This window comes from Artemia franciscana, chromosome 13 (assembly GCF_032884065.1).
Source record: "Artemia franciscana chromosome 13, ASM3288406v1, whole genome shotgun sequence".
Taxonomy (NCBI): domain Eukaryota; kingdom Metazoa; phylum Arthropoda; class Branchiopoda; order Anostraca; family Artemiidae; genus Artemia; species Artemia franciscana.
Window position 1 is genome coordinate 49,226,305 of NC_088875.1, and position 26,606 is coordinate 49,252,910.

General features: G+C 34.0%; 1 protein-coding gene across 1 annotated transcript in view; it reads left to right on the top strand.

Annotated features, from left to right (window-relative positions):
- LOC136035037 (probable endochitinase) overlaps positions 1–26,606 on the top strand; it is a gene marked incomplete in the record, with an annotated part of 42,699 nt that overhangs the window by 9,756 nt on the left and 6,337 nt on the right. The window contains 2 exon segments of the mRNA XM_065716638.1: positions 1–214; positions 12,152–12,692. Coding sequence (XP_065572710.1) covers positions 1–214; positions 12,152–12,692 — 755 coding nt within the window.

Below are 26,606 nucleotides of genomic sequence, written 5' to 3' on the forward strand. Positions count from 1 at the left end.
CAACTTGATGACCTACGATTTTCATGGAGGATGGGAGACAATAACCGGTATGAATGCACCTTTATACCCACAAGAGGGTGATGCAACAGAGCAAGAGCTTTACAACAATGTTAACACCAGCGTAAACTATTGGCTTTCCTTAGGAGCAACAAGAGAGAAGCTCAACTTGGGGATGGGAATATATGGAAGATCTTTTACTCTTAACAATATTGAGGTAAGTATGACCGTTTTGGTGGCGTAAATCCTTTCTGTGGCATAACTGCTTTTATTTTGTTACATTTTTGCCATATGCGTTTTGGAAGGATGAGAGACTGTCTCATTAGCTTAGTTCAACTTACCGTTCGACAATGTAGTTGATTAGTGAGCATTATATGTATTTACAATTCTCAACAAAAATATATAACATTCCAATTGCTGGGGTGTATTGACATTGCAAAATGACCACGACGGAATGAAATTAATCAGAAATAGCGACCGCGAATCAGATAACGATTAATTGGAACTTAGCTGTCACTGTCCCATGAATAAAAAATAATAGTTTCCTCTGATAGTTTTGAATGCTTCTCATGGATACATTTATATCTGAGCTCTTTCACTTAAGTGGTAGCCTTTATATTGTTGTCGGTAACGCGTTCAGTATAAATTTCGGCTGTTGCTGCCAAAATATTAGACGTTACATTTTTGCTGCCCTCCAGTAGAAAGGATTAAATAATGCTAGTAGTATTTATTTCTAATTCACATACATAAAAATATAAATAGTGGATTAAAAATTTAAGAAACGAAAGGAATTTCAAAAAAAAAAATTCCATACTAAGAATATTTTTTTTTTTTATTCGTGTTGGGGGATGATCTTTAGACGATGCATTTCAATACATTTTAATATAAAACGATATGTTATAGATGACAATAAAACGAATGCTTTAACCGTAATCAATTTTACTGGTATCAATGTCACCAACTTTCTGTTTTTCATCTCTCGGTTGAAGCTTATCAATTTAACAGAATTCGCTTCTGAAGAACCTGTGATATTAAGATTATTAGAATAATTAAATCTAGGAAACAAGATCTCTTATTTTCAATTTAAAATTAAAATTAAAGGTCGTTTTCAAAAAAATTAAAAATGGATTATTAATCAATTTGTCTGCATTTCAATAATTTTTTATTCAGTTGAACTTTAATTGCCACAAAAATCACAAAGAAAACTAAAATAAAGAATGCTAGAATTAAGATATGAAAAAATTGAAATAAAATGAGCTAATCAGAGTCATGTAGAAAATTAAACTACCTTCAAGATCTCGTAAAGATGCAGTTTTTTGCTTCAAATTTGGCCACTAAATTATTCTAAACTCTTTCACATCTGCTAAAAACATTTCATTATTATATTTTATTGTTATTTATTAATATTAAACTTTCTACTTGCTTAGGAGACAAACAAAATTTGTCAATAATGTTTGAAAGAGTACGTAGTAGCACACTTTTTTGATAATATGCTTACAAGCAACATGCTTCGGAACTGTGAATTTCAAAACTTATCGATATTTCTCACTAATCATCAAATATTATCCAAAGAATAGGGGAAAAATAGACAAAACAACAAATACTAAATAGGGAACGAACATTTTACTATCTCTTTTTCTAGAGTAATTTTTGATCATAATGCAAATTTTGAATGATTTTTCGCTATTATCCAATTGAAATATAAATATAGCCTAACCAATTGATAAATAGGCTAACATTTATAGACATAAAATTGGGAGTTATTTTTTTATTTCTCCCATCTGTTGAATAGAGCAATCACAGACACATGGCGGTAAGTAAATGGATTTGATACCATGCAATAAAAACTTGTTTTTTTTTTTTTGAAAAACGCTTAAAAAACCAAAAGTAATATTGAGCTACGCCATAGATAATCCTGTCGATAAGAACTCCAATAGGTATATTGATGATTGATTCAGGGAAATTCAGGAGGTTCTGAATTTCACCGAAATTCAGAAGGATGCTGGGCAGAAATGTGACTATGCCATAAGGATTGCGCAAAAAGTGTTACTTCTCGCATCAAAAGGCTACATTTTCAGATAATTTTAATGACATTACAATACGTAGGGATATAATACGGCAGAATTCCTTTGCCTCTGCTTCTAGATCGGTAAAACAAATGGAGAAACGTTACTGACTTCAAGGTTTTCCATATGATAGACTGATAATCCCGCCAGGCAATGTTTTTTTTCTTTAATTTTGCACAATTGATTTGTGCTATGTACAAATATTTCCAGTTGCTTCGAAAATTCTGAAAAAGAAACCAAGAAATAAATATTATTTCTTCAGATTTTTTTTTGTTGAACACTGGCTTAAAGATTAAGAAAAGGTGTTGTTTTTGAAATTCTGAGAGTTAGATGCAAGAATTGTACAATTTGTTAAAATCATAAATTGGGGAGTATTTTGTGGCCGAAAATTGACTGAAAAACTCTGGAACTTCGAAAAAAGCTGATATTCTTGACATTTGTAAGGTTTTGTTATTGAGATCTGAAACTCAGAGGGTTAGAAGAAAGAAAGAAATAAATTTGTTAAAATCGTGAATTGGGAAGTGTTTCTTGTCAAAAATTAGCTTAAAAACTATGAAACTTTAAAAAGGCAATATTCTTGACATGTAAAATGTAGACTTATTTAAATACTTATATTCAGATGGTTAGAAGGAAGAAAATGCGAAATTTTTGAAATCATTAATTAGAAAATTTGGAAAAGAAGTGTCATTTAACACTTTTTCTAATAAATAGATATTTTTTTCGTAATAAAATATTTGAAAGGTTTAGTTATTTAAATTAGAAATACAAAGGGTTAGAAGGGAAACATGCAAAAATTGTTATAATTGTGAACTGGGAAGGGTTTTTCGTAGAAACTTGACGCAAAAACTCTGAGATTTTGAATAAGATGACATTCTTGACTCTTGAAAGGTTTATATATTCAAATCCAAAATTCAAAGGTTTAAAAGGAACAATTTGAGAAGTTTCTAAAAATCCAGTATTAAGAAGTGTTTTATTGTCAAAAAATTGACGTAAGAACTCTGAAATTTAAAGAAAGGTGATATTCTTGACATTTGAAGGGTTTATATATTCAAATTTGAAATTCAGAGGGTTAGAAAGAAGAAAAGACGAACGTTTTTAAAGTATCTTCAAATTGAAGGCTGCGTAGGGGTTTCAGGGTTGTAACCAAAATGATTTGCAAGTATCAATAATTAAATGAAGGGTAAAGCCGTGTCACCCTTCTTACTAGGACAAAGCCCTAGTAAAATGTTTTCGAAATCATTTCTAAAACAAGGGCACAGAATCATATGTTGGGTCAACTAGATAAAGGAATACATAAAAGTATCTTTAAGGACTTTTGGGGGTAGAGTTAATGTATAATTAACATTAAAAAAAAAATGAAATTTCTGGTAAGAAAGTGTTTTATGGCAATATATGCAGTTGTGGAGGCCTCCTCAGTTGGGTCAGGTATAATTATTTTGGCCAAAGCTCAGATAAATAACTAATCATTTTTTCCATGACACAGCAGGGATTCGGGGCCCTTTTCTAGCAACTAAAGAGCAAGTATAATCGAGTGTGGCTAAATGAACATCTAGACGTTCACTGATCCATACTACGAACTATGCTGCCAAATACACTGCCAAGAGGCGTCAGTGCTCCCTGCTCATTTTTTCAAGGTCCAAATAAAAAGGTCAAGGTCAAGGGCAAATAAACGAGTAAAAATCTCTTGAAAACCAGTTATTGACAGAAATATCTCTAAAAGTCTTTGCACCAAAAAGAACAAAATACTATCACGTTAGAAATAGTGTGAGGGGATTTTCGCGTCGAGAGAATACAATTGTGGATTGAGAAAAGGTAAAAAATTGCTTTTAGTGTAAAATACCTAGTTTTTAATTTTTAGGTCGGTGTCTTGACTAGTCAGAGCTGAGAAATATACTCCTGACGTTACACACCGTGTATGGTCCATTTGGTAGGAGGAGCGAGTTTCGGGCTTGAGCTTACAATTCCGAAAAAGGAAAGAAAATAAATGTTTTTGGCTAAAAAGTGGAATTTCTTAGGTTTTGTCCAGCGCATGGGACTATATATTGAAAAGGTTTCAAAATTATAGTCTCCGGAGGTAATTTTGAACAAAACTCGACTCAAGATAAAAAAAGAATATAAGAATTTCAAATTAAAATATAAATCAGGGAGAAAGGATTTTCCGAAAAAAGGAATATATTATAAAATTCCAGAAAATCAAAAGAATCTGAAAAATTAAAAGTCAGTAGTGAAATTTGAAAAAAGTTATAATAACCAGGGTTGGATCGACTAGGTGACGGGGCGGATTGGAAGCTATCTCGCGGGACCCTCTCTATGTTTTAAATTTTTAGGGAAATTCAGATTCGGTCTATACACGGTAGTATGTGTGCATGATACTGGGAAACTAACGTCTACGTGACAGGCTTTGATATACTGACTCTCAATGTCACTTGTCTTCTATCCAAGCCTGTTGTCCCACTGAAAAACAGGTTACTTTAAGGTCATACCATTTATTTGGTCATATGAATGTGGCTAAAACCACCTTCAGGTGTCTGTGATGGAAGTGCCGCTAATTTGATTTTATAATATTTCTGTCCAGCTACTTCGAAGCTGCAAACACTGAATATTGATGGTTAGATCATGGCTTACGTTGAATGAAGGTAAAGCAAAACATGAGTTCAAGCTTTGTGTTTGTTTGTGAAATTGTTTAGAGAGCAAGCGATATCCTATAACAGGCCAAGCCAATTTATTTGGAGATTGTGGAGTTGGCAATCCAATTCGAACAAACAGGCAGTAGCCTCCAAATAAATCGCTTTTGTTGCCAACTTTTCAAGCGAGAAAATAGAAGACTCCACAGCGAGTAAATACGACGTTGAAGGGTACAATGACTTGTAATTAACATTTGTGTAGTTGAAGGCATCTTTGTAGGTTTTTAATGCGATTTGCGCCACAGTCTGCTGACGTCGGAGATTGCAATGGCGTTTTTCTTCTAGCGTGAAATTTATTTATTTTTCACTTTCATTTTGACTCATTCTGATTCTCACTGTCATTTGTCTTCTAACAGCTCAATTCTTTGTTCTTCACTGCCATTTTTGACACCCTCTGATACTCGAGTAGTGACGGCATAATTATTTTAAGTGGCCAGTACCCACTTCGAATCCTAGTCCCGACGCTTTTCTTTAGAAACTTCTTCAAGACGCAGGTGTTATTATTTTTCTTCGAGACGCAGGTGCTTGTTGCATAATAGGGTTTGTTTTCTAAAGTTTATTATTTAAAAGATGTTGGTGTCTTCTAGAAGATGCAGGTGTCTGTTATGTTAATTGATTAATTAACCCACAAGGGCCAGGAAAAAAACCTTCAGGGCCCCCAGCAAATCACGTTTTCTTTGGTTACTATGTTGTAAAACCAGTGAGGGCCAGGAAAAAACCTTCCAGGTCCCGCCAAATCATGTTTCTTCGGCTGTTACATCATAGATAGTATTTTATCAAGAAATTTCAAGACGTATTTAAAGAAATTTTTCTTCAAGACGTTTTTCAAGACGTTTCAAGACGTTTTTTATGACATTTTTCTTCAAGACGTTTTAAGACATTCCAAGACGTTTTTCAAAACATTTTTCTTCAAGACGTTTCCCAAGACGTTTCAAGGCATTTTAAGATGTTTTAAGACATTTTCTTCAAGACATTACAAGAAATTTCACAAAAGTTTTTAAGACATTTTTCTTCAAAAAGTCTTTTTGAGACGTTTCAAGACTTTCCAAGACATTTTTCTTCAAGACCTTTCAAGGCGTTTCAAGATATTTCAAGATGTTTGTAAAAAATTTAACTTCAAGATGTTTTTTCAAGATGTTTCAAGAGTTTTCAAGACGTTTTTAAGACTTTTTCTTCGAGATCTTTTTTAAGACGTTGCAAGACATTTCAAGACGTTTTCTAAAGACATTTTTCTTCAAGACGTTCCAAGACATTTCAAGATTTTTTAAAAATATTTTTTCTAAAGACGTTTTTCAAGATTTTCCAAGACATTTCAAGATTTTTTAAAAGTATTTTTTCTCAAGACGTTTTTCAAGACGTTTCAAGACTTTCCAAGACTTTTTTAAGACATTTTTCTCACAACATTTTTCTTCAATATTTCTTTGGTTCTTACATACTAGGAGAATGTTTAATTATGTTAAAGATGACAATTCTTGCGTGACTTGCTAGACTTCAGAGGCTCGTGGGAATCCCCGTTTGTAACTGTGGAGGACACACATGTGGATGTTACGTAATGTCGACACAGGCGTGGGATGTTACATAATTCTTTAAGAGATTTCATTTTCTCTCAATGCGGGGTTTTTTCGTTTTTTCGCAGGGAACCTTTATAATCTAAAGATTTTTGTCCGCATTAGGACTCGAAAGAATTTCCCAACATAGAATGGAGCGCTAGACGTTTAGATCGAGAAACAATTCCTAATATTATTATTCGGAGAATAATTTTTGCGTTATAACCTATTCTATGCATAGAGAATTTCACGTCCCGCTTTCTAGAATGATTAAATGGATCACCTGTTTCTAACCCTTTCCATATGAGAGCACGAAAGCACGCCATTGCTATTGATTGTTGAATTATTAAGCACATCTCCCTGTTACAGAGTTATTATATTTCTATCTTCACCTAGACATTTTAAGTTAGCTATTGAATCTGTGAGATGTTCCTTAGCATTGGCGTTAGATATTTTATTACGTAAATGGTTACGTATTGAAGATTAATCCTGGGACAAGAAATCTGAAGGATGAAGGGTTTTTTGTGCATACAAGTTTATTAATAAAAACATTAGAAAATTATGAAATCATAGAAAAGCAAGCAAAACACAACAAACGGAAAAAACGTAAAAATCCTGATATAAGATAAGATATTATTAAAAACAAGCTTGAACTAAAGAAAGGCGGGGGGGGGGGCAAAGCAACCAATTAGGGAGAGAGAGCGGTGGAGGTTTTTCATTAGAGGTAAATTTCAGTCATATTAAGAGATATTTCTCGGAGATCTTAATGAAAATGCATCGTTTCTATTGTTCTATTAGACTTGCAAGAAAAAAGAGACACAATTCTTCATCCGGTTATTTTGGAGAGGTTTTAATGAAAATGCTACGTTTCTTTGAGCCAAGACTATGCATATTCACGCCACCAAAACAATATGTGGCCGGCCTAATCTAGCAAACAATTCAAGGGGATTTGTTATTAGAGGTAAATTTAAGGCCTATTAAGAGATATTTCTGAGAGGTATTAATGAAAATGCCTCGTTTCTTTGACTGGGTATTAGGCTTCAGCCCCCCATCCGCCGAAAGAATTCTTTTACCACCTACCAGCTTAACTTTAAGCTGTAGAACACGGTAGTCCAAGCAATTCACGTCACCGTTGCAAACAATGAATGGCACATGGCACCCTCAGGCACTTTTCATCTTTCCAAATGCATTTTCAGATATTTTCATGACAAAAATATGTCTTAAATCCAGTGAGTTGTGTTTTAGCAACTAACTCCCAACATAATAGCCTCTTGTTATAATAGAAGATAATAAGCTTACCTAACTTTTTTTCTTGCAGTTGCGTCTAATAGGAAAATAGAACGATTCATGCCTTCATTCTTTAGATTTGTTGTTCCCGGGATGAGCCTTCAATACGTAATTATTTACCCAATGAAATATCTAAAGCCAATGCTATGTAACATCTCACAGATTCAATAGCTAAATTAACCTGTCTATGTCACGTTAGAAAATTAATAACACTGTAACAGGCAGGTATGCTTAAAAAATAAAAAATAAATACCATTGTCGTGCTTGCCTGTTTTCACATGGAAAGGGTTGGAAACATGCAATACATTTAATCATTCTAGAAAGTGGGACAGGGAGTTCTGTCTGCGTAGAATAGGTTATCACGCAGAAAGTAGTTGCCGAGGAGTAGTATTAGAAAGAGTTTCTTTGTCTAGGTGTCTAGCGCTGCATTCCGTTTAGGGGAAATCTCTTTCGAATCCTACTGGGAGCAAAAATCTTTTGATTATAAAGGGTACCGGAGAAAAAAAAGAAAAAACGCATTAAAAGAAAATGAACGCATTAAAAGCATTTAAACGAAAATGAACGCATTAAAAGATAAAGTATAATGTAACATACCACGTTTACATCGAAGTTACGTAATCTCCAAGTGTGTGTCTACCTCAGTTACAAGAGGATTCCCCACGGACCCGTGAAGTCTAGCAAGTAACGCGAGAATGCGCCACCCTTAGCATAAGTACACATTCCCCTAATACATAAGAACCAAATAAATCTTGAAGAAAAACTTCTCGGGAAAAACATCTTAAAATTGTCTTGAAATGCTTAGAAACGTCTTAAATATGTATTGAAATATCTTGAAAAATTTGAAAAAATCATCTTGAAGAAAAATATCTTAAAAAACGTCTTGAATAAAAATGTCTTAAAACTGTCCTGAAATGTGTTGAAACATCTTGGAAAACGTCATAAAGAAAATGTCTTATAAACGTCTTGAAAAAAGTCTTGAAAAAGTTGTCTTAGAAACGTCTTGAATGTCTTAAAAAATGTCTTGAAGAAAAATGTCTTGATGAAACGTCTTGAAATGTCTTGAAACGTCTTGAAAAAACGTCTTCAAGAAAGATATCTTAAAAAACCTCTTGGAATGTCTTCAAACGTCTTGAAAAAATATCTTGAAGAAAAGTGTCCTAAAAAATGTCTTGGAATATCTTGAAACCTCTTGATGAAAAATAACTTAAAAAACGTTTGGGAATCTTTTGAAACGTGTTAAAAACGTCTTGAAGAAAAATATCATGAAAAACGTTTTGAAATGTATTGAAACGTCTTGAAAAGTGTCTCAGAGAAAAAATTCTTGAAACGCCTTGACGAAAACATTCTCTGTGATGTAACAACGAAAGTAAACATGTTTTGGTGGGGCCCTGAAGGTTTTTTCCTAGCTGTCGCGGGTTTTTAAACATAATAACTAAAGAAAATATAATGTGGTTTGGGCCCTGAAGGTTTTTTCCTGGCTTTTGCGGGTTTTAAAGTAATTAACATAACAGACATCTTCATCTTTTAGAAAACAAACCCTATTATGTAACATAACAGTCACCATCATCTCTTAGAAGACAAACACTATTACGTAATAGACACCTGCTTCACAAATAAAATTAATAAAACATGCGTCTTAAAGAAGTTTAAAAAAAATGTCAGGACTGGAATTCAAAGGGGGTACTGGCTGCTTAAATTAATTATGCCGCCACTACTTTCTGCTAACCCAACAGTTCTTTGTTCTTCACTTTCGTTTTTGAAACGTCCTGATCACCGCTGTTGCTTATAATTCTCGCTGCCGCTTATTTTCTAACTGCATATCTCCTTTTTCTCGCTGTCGTAGTTCTTCTAACATCATATTTATTAAACTCTCTTGAATATTTGGATCATATTTCGTGAAGGAACACTGGTTTTGTGAGGTTGGATTAGCAACACGATACTTTTCAGACGGAGAAATGCTTTAGACGAAGTTATAAAAGAAAAACTGTGCGTTTTTAGTAAGGGAATTAGCATATGAATTAACATATTTCTAAGTTTTGTTCTATAAATTCTTTCAGAACTGATTGAAAATTTAATTTTCTTTAGTCTTCACTTTCAATAGATATAATTGCTCAACCAATCAATGTATCCTAATTCATTGTTGATATGAAATAGTTCTTTATCGGTTTTAACCTGGAAAATGATCTCTCTCCAAAAAATGCTTACTGGAAGTTTCAAAAATAGGCTGTTTCACAATGTTCAAAAAAATTGTTCATTTTGATGCCTGTTCGGGCCCTTTCAAACACGGGACCCGGTTGACCCAATCGTCCCAATCACCCTTTATCTGGCCCTGATAATAATCACATAAAAAGTTGATAAAAGGAAGACTTTTTACACATTCTTGGGAAAAAGGTAAGCTCTTTTCAATTTAAAAGGGAAGTAATTAGGCTGTTTTTTGAGGGGAAAGATGGAAGGGGACAATCAGAAATAATCTAAAATAGGCAAAATTAAGTAACTTAGAAAGTCAGCCCCGCAAGACTTTCAGAAGCAACGCTCTAGATTTAGCCTACTACTGCAAAACTCTATGCATTTTAAACATTGTGGTTTAATTTTCCATAGCATCGATAACGAATAGAAAATAAAGCACAATAATAATCAAGATAACTGGAAAGGACTAAGGAGAGTAAATTTACTATTTAATATGTATTTAATCCTAGAAATCTCAACACTTCAAGATACAACATTATTTATTGTATTCGAGATACAACACTGTACCAAAATACAATACTGTATTTTTTTTCGATGTTATAGATATAAGAAAGTGATTATAATACATTTTGTTTCCAGTAAAGCTCAAATGACGCTATAGCTCTTAGAATTTTTACGGTCAGGGAAATGAGGAAGGGGGCAGTCGCCAATATCCTATTTCTGGTAATGTTTGTTCCCTTTAAAATTGACTTGAACACTAAATTTAATTTTTACTCGTTTAAGAGTTATTTATTCATCTGCATCAGTGTCTGTTGTTTTTATATTTGATACAATCATTTATTTTAATTTCTACTCATTTGGGTTTCCATTTATTCTTTAATAGTAGCTTCTGATCGTTTTAAGTTGGATTCATTCTATAACTGTATTTTTACTGGTCTCGTTTTTAATATCACCTTTTACGGTACTTTTTTTTGAAAAACTTCTTTTTCGAAAAGTAAAAAAAAAATAATTTCTCTTCGTTTTCTTCGTATGTAGATGGTGATATCCCCCCCCCGTTGGTTATAATTGAATAAAATAAAAGAACTCCGAAAATCAATGGCAGTAAATAAAACATATTAGAAAGGGAGCGACTTTTTTTATTCCATAATGGTAAAAAAAAACCACTTAGTAATTGCACATAATATACAAAGATTAATCATAATTTACATGTTAAAAATGAGTAAAAACACAAGCTTACTATTGAAAACTATATGCATTATGAATAATGGGGTTTAATTTTCCAAAGTATCACTGACGAATAGAAAATAAATCACTATAATAGTCAGGATAACTGAAAAGTACTAAGGAGAGTAAATTAACTATTTAATATATAAAGATATTTAACCCTGGAAATCTCAACACTTCAAGATACAACACCAAAATACAATACTGTATTTTTATTTTCGATGTTATTGATATAAGAAAGTGAGTATAATACATTTTGTTTCCAGTAAATCACAAATTACGCTATAGGTCTTAGAACTTTTACGGTCAGGGAAATGGGGAAGGGGGTAGATGCCAATATCCTATTTCTGGTAATTTTTATTCCCTCTAAAACTGACTTGAACACTAAATTTAATTTTTACTCGTTTAAGAGTTATTTATTCATTTACATCAGTATCTGTTGTTTTTATATTTGATACAATCATTTATTTTAATTTCTACTCATTTGGGTTTCATTTATTCTTTAATAGTAACTTCTGATCGTTTTGAGTTGGATTCATTCTATAACTGTATTTTTACTGGTCTCATTTTTAATGTGACCTTTTACGGCACTTTTCTTTGAAAAACTTCTTTTTCGAAAGGTTTTAAGAAATTAATATCTCTTCGTTCTCTTTGTATGTAGATGGTAGTATCCCCCCGTTAATATAATTGAATAAAATAAAAGAACTCTGAAAATCAGTGGCAGTAAATAAAACATATTAGAAAGGGAGCGACTTCCCCACGACTTTTTTATTCCATAATGGTAAACACACTTAGTAATTGCACATAATATACAAAGATTGAATCATAATTTACATGTTAAAAATACATCTTACAGGTGTCAAAATGAAAAAGATGGGGGTTGAGGGTATTGTCACCCAAGAGAATGTAATTCCAAATAGAAAGATAAAAATATTGGTAAAGTCATTATGATGGAATCCATGGTGTTAAGGCAAGAATCCATTCGGTGTCCTTCTTTTATAAAAAAAACATACACAAAAAAACAAAACAACTTGCTTATTATATTTTAATGCAGTGACAACATCTTGAATGATTGGATACGCAAACTCATTAAGCATGCTGTCTTTTTTTGTCAGGAGCATTATAATTTGGTTTAAAAACAGTATTATTGTTATTGCAGGATAATGGAGTCAGAGCTCCTGCAAACAGTCCAGGAAATCCAGGTCGCTACACTGGAGAAAGTGGATTTCTGGGTTACTTCGAAATCTGCACAAATATCATGAACGGCTGGACTGTTGCCTGGGATTCACATAGTCGCTGCCCATACGCTTACTCTGGAAATCAATGGGTAGGCTATGATAATACTGAATCAATTCTTCATAAGGTCAACTTTATTCATCAATTAGGACTTGGTGGTGGTATGGTATGGTCAATTGAGACAGATGATTTTGGAAATATTTGTGGTCAGGGACATAACCCGATCATGCATACTATCAAAGAGAGCCTGGCAAGTGGTTCTGTCAATCCTACAACACAAGCACCAGCCACAACCACAACTATTGCAACTGTTAGTACTGCTATACCTGAAGCAACGATTACCAGCACATTTACACCCGAAACAACACCAGAGAGTTCCATTACACCTGTGACTACTCTAAGCAGTACAGCTGAAATTAACACTCTAACTCCACCTATTTCTCAAGCAACAACTGTTAATCCAGGTGAGTACTCTCTATAAACAATTAAACAAGTTTCATTGTGCTGTAAAAAAAAATTCTTCAAAGGAGAAGTTGGTATTAAACTTCATAAGCTATAAGCTATAAACTTTATAAATATTAACAAAGACTAGTTAGAAATCAAGTTGGAGAGGGTCTGTAATTTCAGATAAGTTTCCATACATCTTGTAGCCATAAATGACGCCTTTCATAGTATAAATCCAGATCATATCTATAAAAATCTATCAGTCTAAGACCCAAAAGGCGAAAACGTACAAATTTTATAAATGACGATTCGATGGAGCAAGAAGAAATACTAGTCAAACCACCTAGACCATAAAACGTGATAATACCAAGAGAACGACCCAACTGCTACTGCTACTACTACTACTACTACTACTACTACTACTACTACTACAACTACTAACAATTGACCGCAACACCAGGCTGCCTGAGGCCAAAACAGCTACGCACGCTCCTCCTCTATCCCAATCTATCCAAAGCCTCCCTCTTTATACCCTCTAAGGAAGTTTCCATTTCCTTTAAACATTTCTTTATGACATCCTCCCACCCCAGACGAGGAAGACCTACTTTCCAGTTAGCCATAGATGGTTGGCCAAAAAGGACAGTCTTCAACATTCTGCCATCGTTCATACGTAGTACCTGGCGTAGGCATCTCAGCCTTTCTTTCATTATAGCCATAGAAAGCAAGATTGAACCAAACTTTTCATACAGCCCATAGTTTGAAATACGGTAAGTAGAACAGGTATCCAGAACAATCCCTAGGAAACATCTAGGAATATCCAGTAAATCTTCATCAGCTTTTAGGAGCGCTCATGTTTAAGAGACACACTTGACCACTGTCATCACTGTACCTTCCAATATTCTAATCTCGGTTCGCAAAATTGTCATCCTATTCTTCTAAACATTTTTCAACTGTGAAAAAAAACAACCTGGAGTCCTGGCTCCTCTGCTTTTATTGTCTTCCCTGATCCCACCGCTTTTAAAAATAATGCTATTAAGGTAAGTAAAGGTGCCCATCTGGATAAATCTTTTCGTTTCCAAACGTCACCTTTTCATCTTCACTTATTCCTAGCTTTAGTGACTTAGTCTTCTTAATATTAATTTTCAAACCTATTCTATCACCCTGAACTCGCAAAATTTCTAAGAATTTATTCATTTTGCTCACACTTTCATCTAGGGTGCTTAAATCATCAGCAAAATCTAAATCCAGCAGAGTTTTTCCTCCCCATTTGATTCCGTGATCTCCCATTGCCCTTCCATTGCTCGTTAGAACAAAGTCCATCAAAATGACCCATATAAAGGGGATAGAACACAATCGTGCATAACTCCTGATTTAATACAAAACCAGCTACTAACCTCATTTCCTACTTTAACCACAGCAGTGTGATTCTCGTACATAGCGCTAATCACTTTAATGTATTTGTATGATATACCATACAAGGATAAGACCTTTGCTAAAGCTCTTCTATCAGCAGAATTGAACGCCTGCTTATAATCTATAAACCTGAGGACCAAAAATGTTTGACAACTCATGTAATTCTGCAATTCTCAATTATTAACCCAAGAGTGAAAATTTGGTCAACACGTTCTCTACTTTTCCTAAAACCACACAATTCCTCAAAATGAACAACTTGGACCATCAAATGAGATAGGACCAATCCGAGAAACTAAAACAAACGGCATAGAAAATTATCTGAAGTAATGAAAATCCAAAATGAAGAACAAAGAAGTACAGGGTTAGAAGATAAGTGACAGCGAGAATAACGACAAGTCAAAAACGAAATTCAAGAATAAAGAGATGTGCGGTTAAAATATACGTGACAACAAGAATTACCACGAGTCAGATACAAAAGTGAAGAACAAAGAAATATTTGGTCAGAAGATAAAAGGCAGCGGAAACCAAAAAGATTTCAAAACGAATGTGAAGGACAGAGAAATATTCGGTTAGAAGGCAAACAAAATCGAGACAAACAGCACTGTCGCAATGTTCGAACTGTAGTAAGGAGCAACCCGGCTCAATAGTAATCAAAACTCAAAAAAACTTTTTAACACCAATAGCTACATGAAAAGAATTGCATTTTAATGCTGATTCTAAATATATAAGTTTCATCAAGTTTAGTTTTACAAATCAAAAGTTAGGAGCCTGATAAAATTTACCTTATTTTCGAAAATAGGGGGAAACACCCCCCAAAAGTCATAGAATCTTAGTGAAACTCATACCATCAGATTGAGCGCATCAGAGAACCCCACTGTAGAAGTTTCAAGCTCCTATATACAAAAATGTGGAATTTTGTATTTTTTTGCCAGAAGGCAGATCACGGATGCGTGTTTATTTGTTGTTTTTTTTTCCAGGAGTAAGTGACCAAAAAATTGGAGGGCACCTAGGCCCCCTCCCACGCTAATTATTTCCCCAAAGTCAACGGATCAAAATTCTGAGACAGCCATTTTGTTCAGCGTAGTCGAAAAACTTTATAACTATGTCTTTGGGGATGACGTGGAAAGTCCCCGTGGAAGAGGCTACAAGTTACAAACTTTGACCAGTGCTTACATATAGTAATGGTTATTGGGAAGTGTAAAGACGTTTTCAGGGGGATTTTTGGTTGGTTGAGAGGCTGAGAAGAGGGGATATGCTGGGGGAACTTTCCATGGAGGAATTTGTCATGGGGGAAAGAAATTCCCACGAAAGAAGCTCAGGATTTGCTAGCATTATTTTAAAAAAACAATGAAAAATAAATATGAAAAAGTTTTTTTCAACTGGAAGTAAGGAGCAGCATTAAAACTTAAAACCAACAGAAATTACTTCGTATATGAAAGGGGTTGCTTCTTCATCAACGCCCCGCTCTTCACGCTAAAGTTTGACTCTTTCTCTCAACTCTACTTTTTAAAATAGTAAAAAACTTTAGCGTAAAGAGCGGGGCGTTGATGAGGAAGCAGCCCCTTCCATATATGAAGTAATTTCATTTCGTATTAAGTTTTAATGTCTCTCCTTACTTTGTGTTACAAGAGCTTGCTTTTTTAAATTTAATTTCTGTACGTTTTTGAATCAATGCATATTCTGATTTTGGATTTCCCCAGAGGAATAATTAAAACGAAATTTGCATATTTTTTTTTTGGCTAAGTGGCTTTCTCAAGTTTTGATCGAATGATTTTGAGAAAAAATGTACGGGGGGAGAAGCCTAGTTGCCCTCCGATTTTTTGTTTACTTAAAAAGGTAACTAGAACTTTTAATTTTTTACGAATGTTTTTATTTGTAAAAGATATACGTAACTTATAAATTAGCTTACGTATCGAATTTTTGTATTCTCGTGTTTTATTACATATATGAGGGGGGTTCACCCCCTCGTCAGTACCTCGCTCTTTACACTAAAGTGTAAATGTTGTCCTAATTCATTGAGAATGACCCGTGAATCACAGAAGCCGTAGAATCAGTAGTTGAAATTACCAAAAATACCTTAAACGTAAAGAGCGAGGTATTAGGAGGAGGTGAGAACCTCATATGTGTAAAAAACTTGTTTTTTTATTTAATATTGTACGAAACCCAGTACAAACCTACAAAGACGAAGCAATCGTTAATTACAAGTGATTGGGACCCTTCAACGTTGTATATATGAACTCTGGTGCCGTCCATTTTCTTGTCAAAAGAGTAGCAAACAAGATGGTTCAATTGAAGATTTCTGCTTGTATGGTAAGATAAGATAAGATAAAATTTATTCATCACGAAACACACATACAATATTACATTTTACTATTTCCCCAAAGGCTCTTTGGCCTGTAAAAAAGGGGAAAATGAACGAGCCACTTACTCAGAGAAGAAAGAAAAATAATCACTTACTCACAGAGAGAAGAGCAAAAAGGAGAAGAGAGGGAAATATAAATAAAATGAAAAACTATAGAAAACAAAATTAAATAGACTAATAGATTGAATAGACTAAATTAATTATGTAGATCTGTAGATAAAATAGACTCCAATGAAATAATAAGGAAATATATATGCATACATACACGCATATACACATATAAAAAGAGATAAAATAATTTCTAAGAAGCCAATGAATTTTTAATAATTTTTTCGAACAAACCGAATGAGTGGCACCTTCGAGCTGATTCGGGCAACTTATTCCATACAATATAACTCGCAATTAAAGGATTAAAGTCTGATCTTACACAAGGAGTAAAAGGAACTTGAATATGATTTTCGGTATTGCGAAGATTATAATTATTCTGATCAGAGGTGAAAGATGGCTGAACACTTAGGGGACGGGGGAGGTCACCATGAAGCTGAGAAACAGTAAAACATGTACACGAAAGAATATACAGTGACTCGAGATCAAGTAATGGGATAACTCTTGAACGGTTAGTTTCCTTAATGAGGTTTCTAGCTTTATTATAAACCTTAGAAAGTGGTTTTAACAGTGAAGGAAAGGTTGACATCCATACTATTGGACAGTAGGAAATGTAAGATCGGATCAAGGAGTGAAAAAGGATTTCCAAAATTGATCCAGGGAAAATATGTTTGAGTTTCCTCAAAATACCGAGACTCCTGCATATCTTCATTTTAATCAAATCAATGTGACGCTTGACAGGCAAGTTTTCATCAACAAGAATGCCCAAAAAACGAACATATCGATCTTTAGATCTGTGAATTATCCCATTTGGCTGATGAATTTCTGATAACTTGGGATAAATCTGAGAAACATGCGAAAATATCAAAAAATTGGATTTTGAATAATTTAGGGTAAGAAAATTAGCATCAAGCCATGAACTTACTCTCTCAAACAAGTATTCCAAGTTTAATCGAAGCTCGGATTCACAGTTCCCCGAAGTGCCGAGTGTGCTATCATCAGCAAAACAAACAAGGACATCAGAAGATGGTGAACTATAGCTGGCACTATGGGCAAGGGAAGGTTTAGGATGACAGAGTCTACAGCAATGAATAGGTTTCTGCTTTTTTACTGCGTAAAAAAGATCATTTATATAAATCAAAAATAGCACTGGCCCTAAAACTGATCCCTGAGGGACGCCAAAATTCACTTGTGATTGACAGAAATTAAATTGTGGATTGACAGAAATTAACCTATCATTCAAATAAGATTGAAACCAAGAAAATACATTACCCCTAATGCCAAAATGAGACATCTTCGATAGAAGAATTTCATGGGTTAAGGAATTGAATGCCTTGCGAATATCCAGGAATATAGCAGCCGGAATTAATTCCGAATCCAATTCAGAATGTATAAAATTCAAAAGGGTCATACAGGCATGCTCAGTGGAGTGCTTCATTCGGAAACCAAATTGAAAATCATGAAGAAACTCTTTAGATTTTAGAAATTTAAGCAGATGAGAAAGCATAGCCTTTTCAAAGATTTTACTAAATACTGATAAAATTGAAATTCGAAAATTTGCTGGATCATTTAAAGTCGATAATTTGCTGGATCATTTCTTGGTCCACCTTTATACAGAACAATAATCCGAGCACGCTTGAGAGGATCTGGAAAAACCCCATATTTAAATGAAAGATTAACAAGTTTTGTAAGAGGCACAACTATTGAAGGAAGAACAGATTTAACTACCTTAGTAGGAATAGAATCTGGCCCAGATGAAGATGAGTCTTTCAAGCCATTAACAATTTTAGTAATTTTAATTTCTGTTACTGGCTCTAGAAACATAGACTTAACACAAGACGGCCCGAGGTAAGATCTAAAGTCCGACTTAGACCGAGATAAAGTAGCTGTGGAAGCGATATTATTACCAATACTAGCGAAAAATGATGTAAATGCTTCTTGGACATTAAGCTCACCCTCTACAGTCTCATCACCAATGACCAGACTCATAGGTAAAGAGCTATATTGAGAACCAGGTTTAAGCATAGAATTTATTACCTTCCAAGTTTTACGAATATCCTTATTACACGCAGCAAAATTATTTAGATAATAGAGAGATTTGGCTTTCCTACACAAGGAATTATATATATTCCGGTAAATCTTGAATTGACAAAGACGAATAGCACTCGTTGAAAGTGTAGCGCATTTATAATACCTCCAGAGATTATTTTTCCTTCTCCAGCTTTTGAGAAGTCCGGATGTCATCCATGGGTTTAGAGGAATAATCCTTTTAGACCTGCGATTAGAAGGTGGTACTTTACAAATGCTAAGAATAGCCTCTTTTATGGTTCCATAAAACGACTCAAATAAACAAGAAAAATCCTTGTCATTATCAAATAAGCTCCACGAATTTTTCGCTAATTTAGAACCAAGAAGAGATAACTCATTCTCACCAAACCTAATAGAATAAGAATCAAACACTTGAGTCCGGTTATTCCTTCCCCGATTAAAACTGAACCGAGAATATATGGGAAAATGATCGGAGATATCAGTAACTAAAATTGAGCTTTTCTTCAAGCAAAGCGTAGAGAAGATATTGTCAATCAAAGAAGCTGTAACATTAGTTACTCGTGTGGGAATGGATGTAGTTGGTAGAGTTCCTGCAGCAAGAATGATTGAAAGAAAATCAACTGAAGCCGAAGAATTTGAATCCATCAAATTTATATTAAAGTCACCCATTATGATTAACTGACACGGACGTTTCAATATTATGTCAAGTATTTCCTCAAGATTCCAAAGAAACAACGGAACCGCGCCACTAGGAGACCGATAAATATTGCCTATGATTAGATCAATACCATTAACTCTAATTTCTATAAATTGTTACTCAAAGATACCTTCAAAATTCCTTGATAAGTCATCCCGTAAGCAATAATGCAAATTACAAGATATATACATAGCAAGACCTCCTTTAGCCATCTTGCGGCGGTTTATATGTTCCATTTTGTAACCATGAATATCCAATAGCATTTCATTGCCAGAATCAAAAAAATGTCTCGCACAAACCAGGCTGTCCATCCGAAACAACATCAGGCTGTCCATCCGAAACTATTTGTCTTAAATTATCTATTGACGAGGAAAGACCCTGAATGTTAAGCTGAAGTGCAGTCAGAAAATAATTTCCTTTTTTAACCTCCTCTCCCCCCAATTCCAAAACATATTTACTATTACAAACAGGGTTTATATTAGTCAGGTTTTGATTAACCTGACCCACATAATTATTCACAATACTAATTAGATCAAAAGGATTATTTTCAACTTCGCAAAGGCGTCTCTCACGACTTAAAATATTGACAAAAGCAGGTTTTACTTGGAGTCCATTTAAATCACCAGATGAACAAAAAAGACATCTTTACCTAAATCTATTACGAAAGAAAAACCTGTCAAAGTATTATAAACACATAAATAATTAATAGCACAGAAGGTACTATCGGGATGAACCATGAGCATGAAAAAAAAATAAAATAAAATAAATAAATGAAACGAAATAAAAAGAAACTGTAAAAAAGAATGACTTAGGAAAGGATACGCATCAAGAAAATATTAACCAGTCACATACTAATACATTCATGCAAATAATTTATTTTCGTATACGAGTTTCACCAGTAACTTTGGCTAGAATTTGACCATGATCAGACCAAACACTTCTTGGGCCAAAGTTGCTACGAGCCGCGTTTAATAGATCCCGACGCTTTTTAGTTAGGTTTTCTAAAACAAATACACCTGACTTTGCCAACTTACTTTTTGCTGCAAACACTTTACGAGCAGTATCTAAGCTTGAAAATTTTACTAGAACTGGGGCGATTTTCACATTCTCAGTTTGATTAGCAGGCATGCGGAATCGATTAGCCTTTAAGAGGTCCATTTCTTTAAAATCTTGCAAGCCCATTATTTTTGTTATCACTCCATTAAGATTTTCTCTCAGTTCCACATTGGGGTTTGGTTTCACACCGTAGAAAATTAGGCTATCAAGTAAGGCATCCTGCTCTAGTTGGTCAAACTTGTCTTCTAATTTAGAGATTTTATTTTCAAGCAAGTTCACTGCATTATAAAGTTTTCGAAGGGTTGTTTCAATTTTTTCAAATTTGGCATTATATTCAAGGGAAATCGAATTATAAACTTCGTTCACAATATCTTCACTGATAATTTCCGAAGCTCGGCGATCTTTCATTGTATTTGATACGACACGAGAAATATCATTCATTAGGTTAGACTTAATGCTCATTAGTTCCTCTTGAGTTTCATTTATTATTTCTTTTAAAGTTAATGCTGCTGCAGAAGTTGGAGTTAATGGTGCTAGGCTGGATTTTCCTTTAGTTTTAGCGGGTAGTGATAAGTAGGACTTACTTAGAGTCTTGAAAATATCAGGGGATAAGCGCTGCTCTTCCAAAGCCTTATTTACATCTTTATCTGTCCTCGCACAAGCTTCTTTAAAATGGTCATTCCAGTTGCATATGTGTGCTTCAGCTATATTATGCTCCGAGTGGGTGCCATAGCAAAAGACTAGATATCTAGCTTGATTTTTCTGGTCTTTGGTGGTTTTAATAACTACTGATGGCCATAAGGGAATCTTGAAATGAAGCTAGGACAAGTCAAATTGACTTGCCACCTACGCAATATGCAAACGAATTGGTTTACCCTTTTTAGGACGTTACTTGCTCTCTAAAGAGTCCCACAGCCAAATCTGAAACTTGTACTCATACTTCATTTTAGCTTCATTCAACTTAAGTGATGATTCAAGCATAAAAAGTCGTAATTTTTAGCTTCAAAGTAGCTTGACAAGTTTATCACGGAATTAATTTGGCGGCACATCCATGACAAAATGCTCTGTATGATTTCGAGCTACCTTCATATGGCCAAATGTGATTTTTAGACTCCGAGGAGGCTGTTGACGAACGGCCTGATTCTCTAAATAATGGAATCTCTTGTAACTTAATGGTTCTGTTAGAGGAAATGTTGCGAGATACGAAAAACACTACCAAAGATGTATGAAAATACGAGAAGTGCAGGATTATATAAATCAACGGGGTGCTTCACTGGGACTACAACCCCCTAACATGTAAATCTTTTTACTATGCCAGGTGGCGTGGATCACAGACGGTTTAACCCTCCTGTATGTAATGAAGTTCTTACTCTTACGCTGTTCTTACTTTTAATGCTTACCATAGTTTTCTGTCAAATGACAAGGTTGTAAAACAACGTGTACCGACCATGGTGTGGTGCCCTTTAACTACCAATTGTTTTATCCTATTGGAACATCAGGATGAACCGTCGATATGCCACTTTAGACATCTTATTTAAGTCTTCCAGCCCTTACATGGCTTGAATTAGCAAACTATCTTACCGCATTTTGACCGAAACATGCTAAAAGCCTTTCTCTGCAAGTTGTAACACCCAATATATCTTGCATAGTTTAATGCTTTACCTTACGGGGGAAGACTTTTCCAACAATATCTTGTCAGTAAATGCATTTGTGTTGAACAATGCATAAAGTTGAGCCAGAAAACCATTAAATCTGATAACTAAGTAGGTATTATACGACTTATAAATAATATTAGCGACTTAGCTTCGAAATAGAGCGCAGTCTATGGCGAAAAAGTATTATTGATATCCAAAGTAAGAGTTAATTCACTATTTTGAATAATCATTTACCTGGACAATATCGAGTTCAAAATATCAGTCAGCCAAGCCTAAGAAGATTTTATAGATATTGGACAACAAGCCTCAATGACGGAAGCGTATTTTCAACCTAACGAGGCGTCAAAACAAATGAAATCAAACCAAGAATTTCTTTATAATTGCGAAATGCCTGAAAACTTTAAATGGAATGGAAAAACGAGTACATGGGAACCACGAATCCATCGATTGCGTGTTATTGGTTGAATTGACAATGGAAAATATATATCTCGACCAAATTAATTCCATCTGTGGGTACCTCTCTATCATGTCAAGGATGCAATAAGTTTTAAGAACTCCTTCCTGTGAATCACACTCTTTATGCGACATACAAACAAGCTTGCCTAGCTCATTGCCTTGCTTTTCACAATACACATTAGATAGATGGTTTAATAGAATCGGCACCGTACACATTGCTCTCTGTTATGCGACTATTCTTCGTTCAGATTCTTATTTTCGGAAATCCTTCAGATCAAAAAGGAGTTTGAGAAAGACTGGAAGCTCAGTTGGCAGTATTTTTTATTCGGTAATCTTGACAAAATGATATATATTAAGATACCTAAGATGCAATATCCAGCATAAGACCTGGTTGATACAGAGCTTTAAAATTAGCTGAAGTGAAAGTCACCCTACTTGAAGAAGCTCTGATGCTTCTTCAAGTATGGTTTATAAGATAGGGATAAGTTGTTGTGGTCAATTTCAAATCCAAACTTGCCATTTGGAGGGAATATTTATTGCTGGTGGTGATTTCCGTCAATGCTTATCTGTTCAACTACGAAGCCACTGCAGTGAAATACTTAATTTGTCTTAAAAAAAGTCATCTTTGGACATACTTCAAACTTTTTCCTTAGAAAAACGATATGCATGTTGATTCTGAACAGGAAGCATTTGCATAGGACGTTCTTCGCCTTCGAAATCAAGATCTTCCCAAAAAAAACTTGTATTTTAAATGAAGATATGATTTCGAATGATAACTTAAACTAAGGAAGTATTTTGAAAATCTCTGGCAAATCGGAATTTCGATATAATGATGGAACACGTTATTTTGCCTTTGCTTAACAAAGAAGTCGGCAAAATAAATTTGAAAATCATTCATTGCCACCCAGGAGAATATAAATCTTATAAAAGGTGTGATTCTATGAAGGATGAACAGGACAAAAGGAACTGAATTCACTCCTACATAAATAGCTACAAAGACCAAACTGCCTTTCCATCATAAACATCAACAACAAAAAGATCACTAGGGAATTCTTTTCTCAAGACAGTGGAATTCTATAGAATTCTATATTTGAGTGAATATTTCAACCACATGTCCAAGGGCCGTCCCCAGCAGTTCATAAACGTGTAGAAGAAAAAAGACTTACATTAAAGTACGACCATTAAAACTAAAATGAAAAGTCTTAAAACTGTCGAAGCAGAACTTCGCTGAAGTAAGATTGCTGGGAATGTTTAAAAATCTTCATTTCAGTTTTAATGGTCGTAATTTAGCGTAAGTCTCTTTTCTTTCATATATTTATGTTTTTCTGAGGATATATGGTCGAAATATTCATTCAAAAATAGAGTTTCACGGTCTTCCGAAAAGAATTCCCTATTGTTCTTGTTGTTGTTGATGTTTATGAATTCACTCCAGAATTTCTCAATTCAATTGGGACTACAGATTTGGCACCCAATGACTTAAAAATTAAGAAAAATGCAACAGTTATGCTTATAGATAACTTGGATATTTTAGAAAGTGTGTGTAATGGAACCCACCTTGTTGTTACTAAATTATGTATCAACATAATTAAGGCAAATATAACTACTGGGTAAAAATCTGGAAAAAAAGTTCATATTTCTCAAGATATGCTCGACTCCAGCAATAATCAAATCCACTCCAGCAAAGGTCAGCTTTTCACTTCAACCGGCATTTGCGATGGCAAATTGCCAGAGCAAACTTCCTAATTTGTTGGTATAGGCCCCCTTGCGCCTGTTTTTAATCACGGTATGTTATATGTGACATTCTCTCGGGTTAAACGAAAATGTGGCTTAAAAGTTCTGCTACTGCTTGAAAAGGAACGACAAACATTTAATACGGTCTGAAATGAAGTATTGAAAAGTGCCAACAAAGCATTTTCTTGTTAGAGTGATATACATTTTTAATTAATTAGACGAGCAATAATTGTGTCTGTATGTGTTTATTTTTCCTCGAAACACAGTTACACAGTTTTTTTTGTAAAAACTGGCATATTGACATTTCTGGCTGCAAAAACAATCTAAAGAGGTCACAACTTCCAGGGAGAATTTATATTTTTACCAGGGTTTTTGTATCGAATCTAAAGGGACGCCATGACATGACGAAGAAGTTCACTTTTTCTTAGGTTAGAAGACAAGTGACGACGAGAATATATATATATATATATATATATATATATATATATATTATCTATTTTTTTATGTGTTTGTGCTGTTGCATTGGTGATTTCTTTTTTCATTATATATATACATATATATATATATATATATATATATATATATATATATATATATATATATATATATATATATATATATATATATATATATATATATATAACTGTATTGGTATCTAGGCTGTGATCTTGTGCAAAGTTTGATGGTAAAAATTAAAGTTGTGCTAGGTTAGTTTAGAATATATTAGGCTATAAATCTCAGAAATTGACTAAAAACCTAACCAACCTAATCTGTCACTACCAAACCTTGTACAAAACTGACGAAGCTGACTAAATCCAAGGGGAAAAAAAAAGGAATTTCGGCGATTCTTTGGCGAATGTCGACATTCTCCAGTTTCGTTCTTTTACGATAACATGTACATTCTTAGTTTTAGATGATAATAAACTCTAGAAATCTTCTCTCTTTTAAATTATGTTCGGGAATAGTCGGATATGTGAAACTCAATTTACAGAGAGTCACAGGGACCATCTCCGAATAAATCTAAACTCAGCAAACAAGCACAAAAATTAACTGGCAGACAGATTTAGGACAGATTTAGGAATAAACAGGGGATTAGAAGGTCAATTTGCTATTTTATCTTATCAGGGTTCGATCAATATTTTCGTCAGTCTTCCGAGAAATTCCAAGAAAACCTTGTCCAAGAAAAAAAAATATCCAGTAAATAAATATATGTCGTAGTGTCAGCGCTTAATAAGGGATTAAAAAGTCAGTAGAAAAAGAGTCTTAAGAGTCTTATCTTTTTCAAACTTCTCTACATAAGACCAACTATTGGGTCAGACTCATTAATAAATTAATTTACTAGTAAAGAGATTATAATATATGATATGGCTTTCCATTTAGTTCATGGCCCAGAAAGCTTTTTGATGGCCATTTAATTTTTGACTTAGGGCAAAGGAGGTTTCCAAGAGATATTTCAATGAAGTCCACGACATACATAATAAAAGTTTTAACGTTAGAGCATTTGAAATAACTTGTCTAAAAACAGAACTAAGATTAGCTCTAAAGAACAAGAATACCCAAAAAATACCTTTGCCCCTTCTTAGGCCCATTTTAGATTGATTCATCCATGGAAGCTACGTTTCTTTAAGATTTGTTTTTGTTGTTTCAAAATACGAAGTATTTAGGGCAGTATCAAATTCTGTTGATTTTACCACGATGATCCGTGAAGAAAAACTTAGCAATGCTCATGCGTTCAATTTTAAATCGGTTTCCGTCCATAATTAAAAAATTAACAGTTCATTGATTCCCAAAGGCATCTGCGCCTTCAAGGAAAAGATGAACGTTTTTCACTTGTTAGGTGCCATTTGTTTCGGCTAATTTTTCGCTAGTATGTAGCGAAAAATTTTAAAAACTGTTAACAGCAAAGCAAATACAACCTAAGTGAATATTTCGGCTATATATCCAACAGCTGTCATAAGCTAAATATGTAACAAAATATATTTGAAGAAAGAACAACTAACTTAATCGAAAACTCATCAATAAAGATCTTCAAACAAAAATCATGACATTAAAATATACTTAAAAATTTTGATTGATTCTGATTGTTCTCACATAACAAAAATTTAGCTAACCTCAGTTTGATTCTCAGTTGAACCCTTATGGGTAAGTAAGCCAAGTTTTTCAATTATATGTATATATTATCTTTATAAACAAGCAATATTTGTGTATTTAATTATTTAATTACTTTGTTACGAAAAAGCCTACATATTTTTTTCGGGAAAATTAACATTCCGGTGTTTCCTGGCCTAAAAATACAATCTAGATAGATCGAAAGTGTGAGAAAATTCGTTAAAAGCTTAAATTTAGGAAAAAAAGATTCATATGAGTGACGTCATGATAGTTATGATGATTGGGTTTGGGATTTTGACAA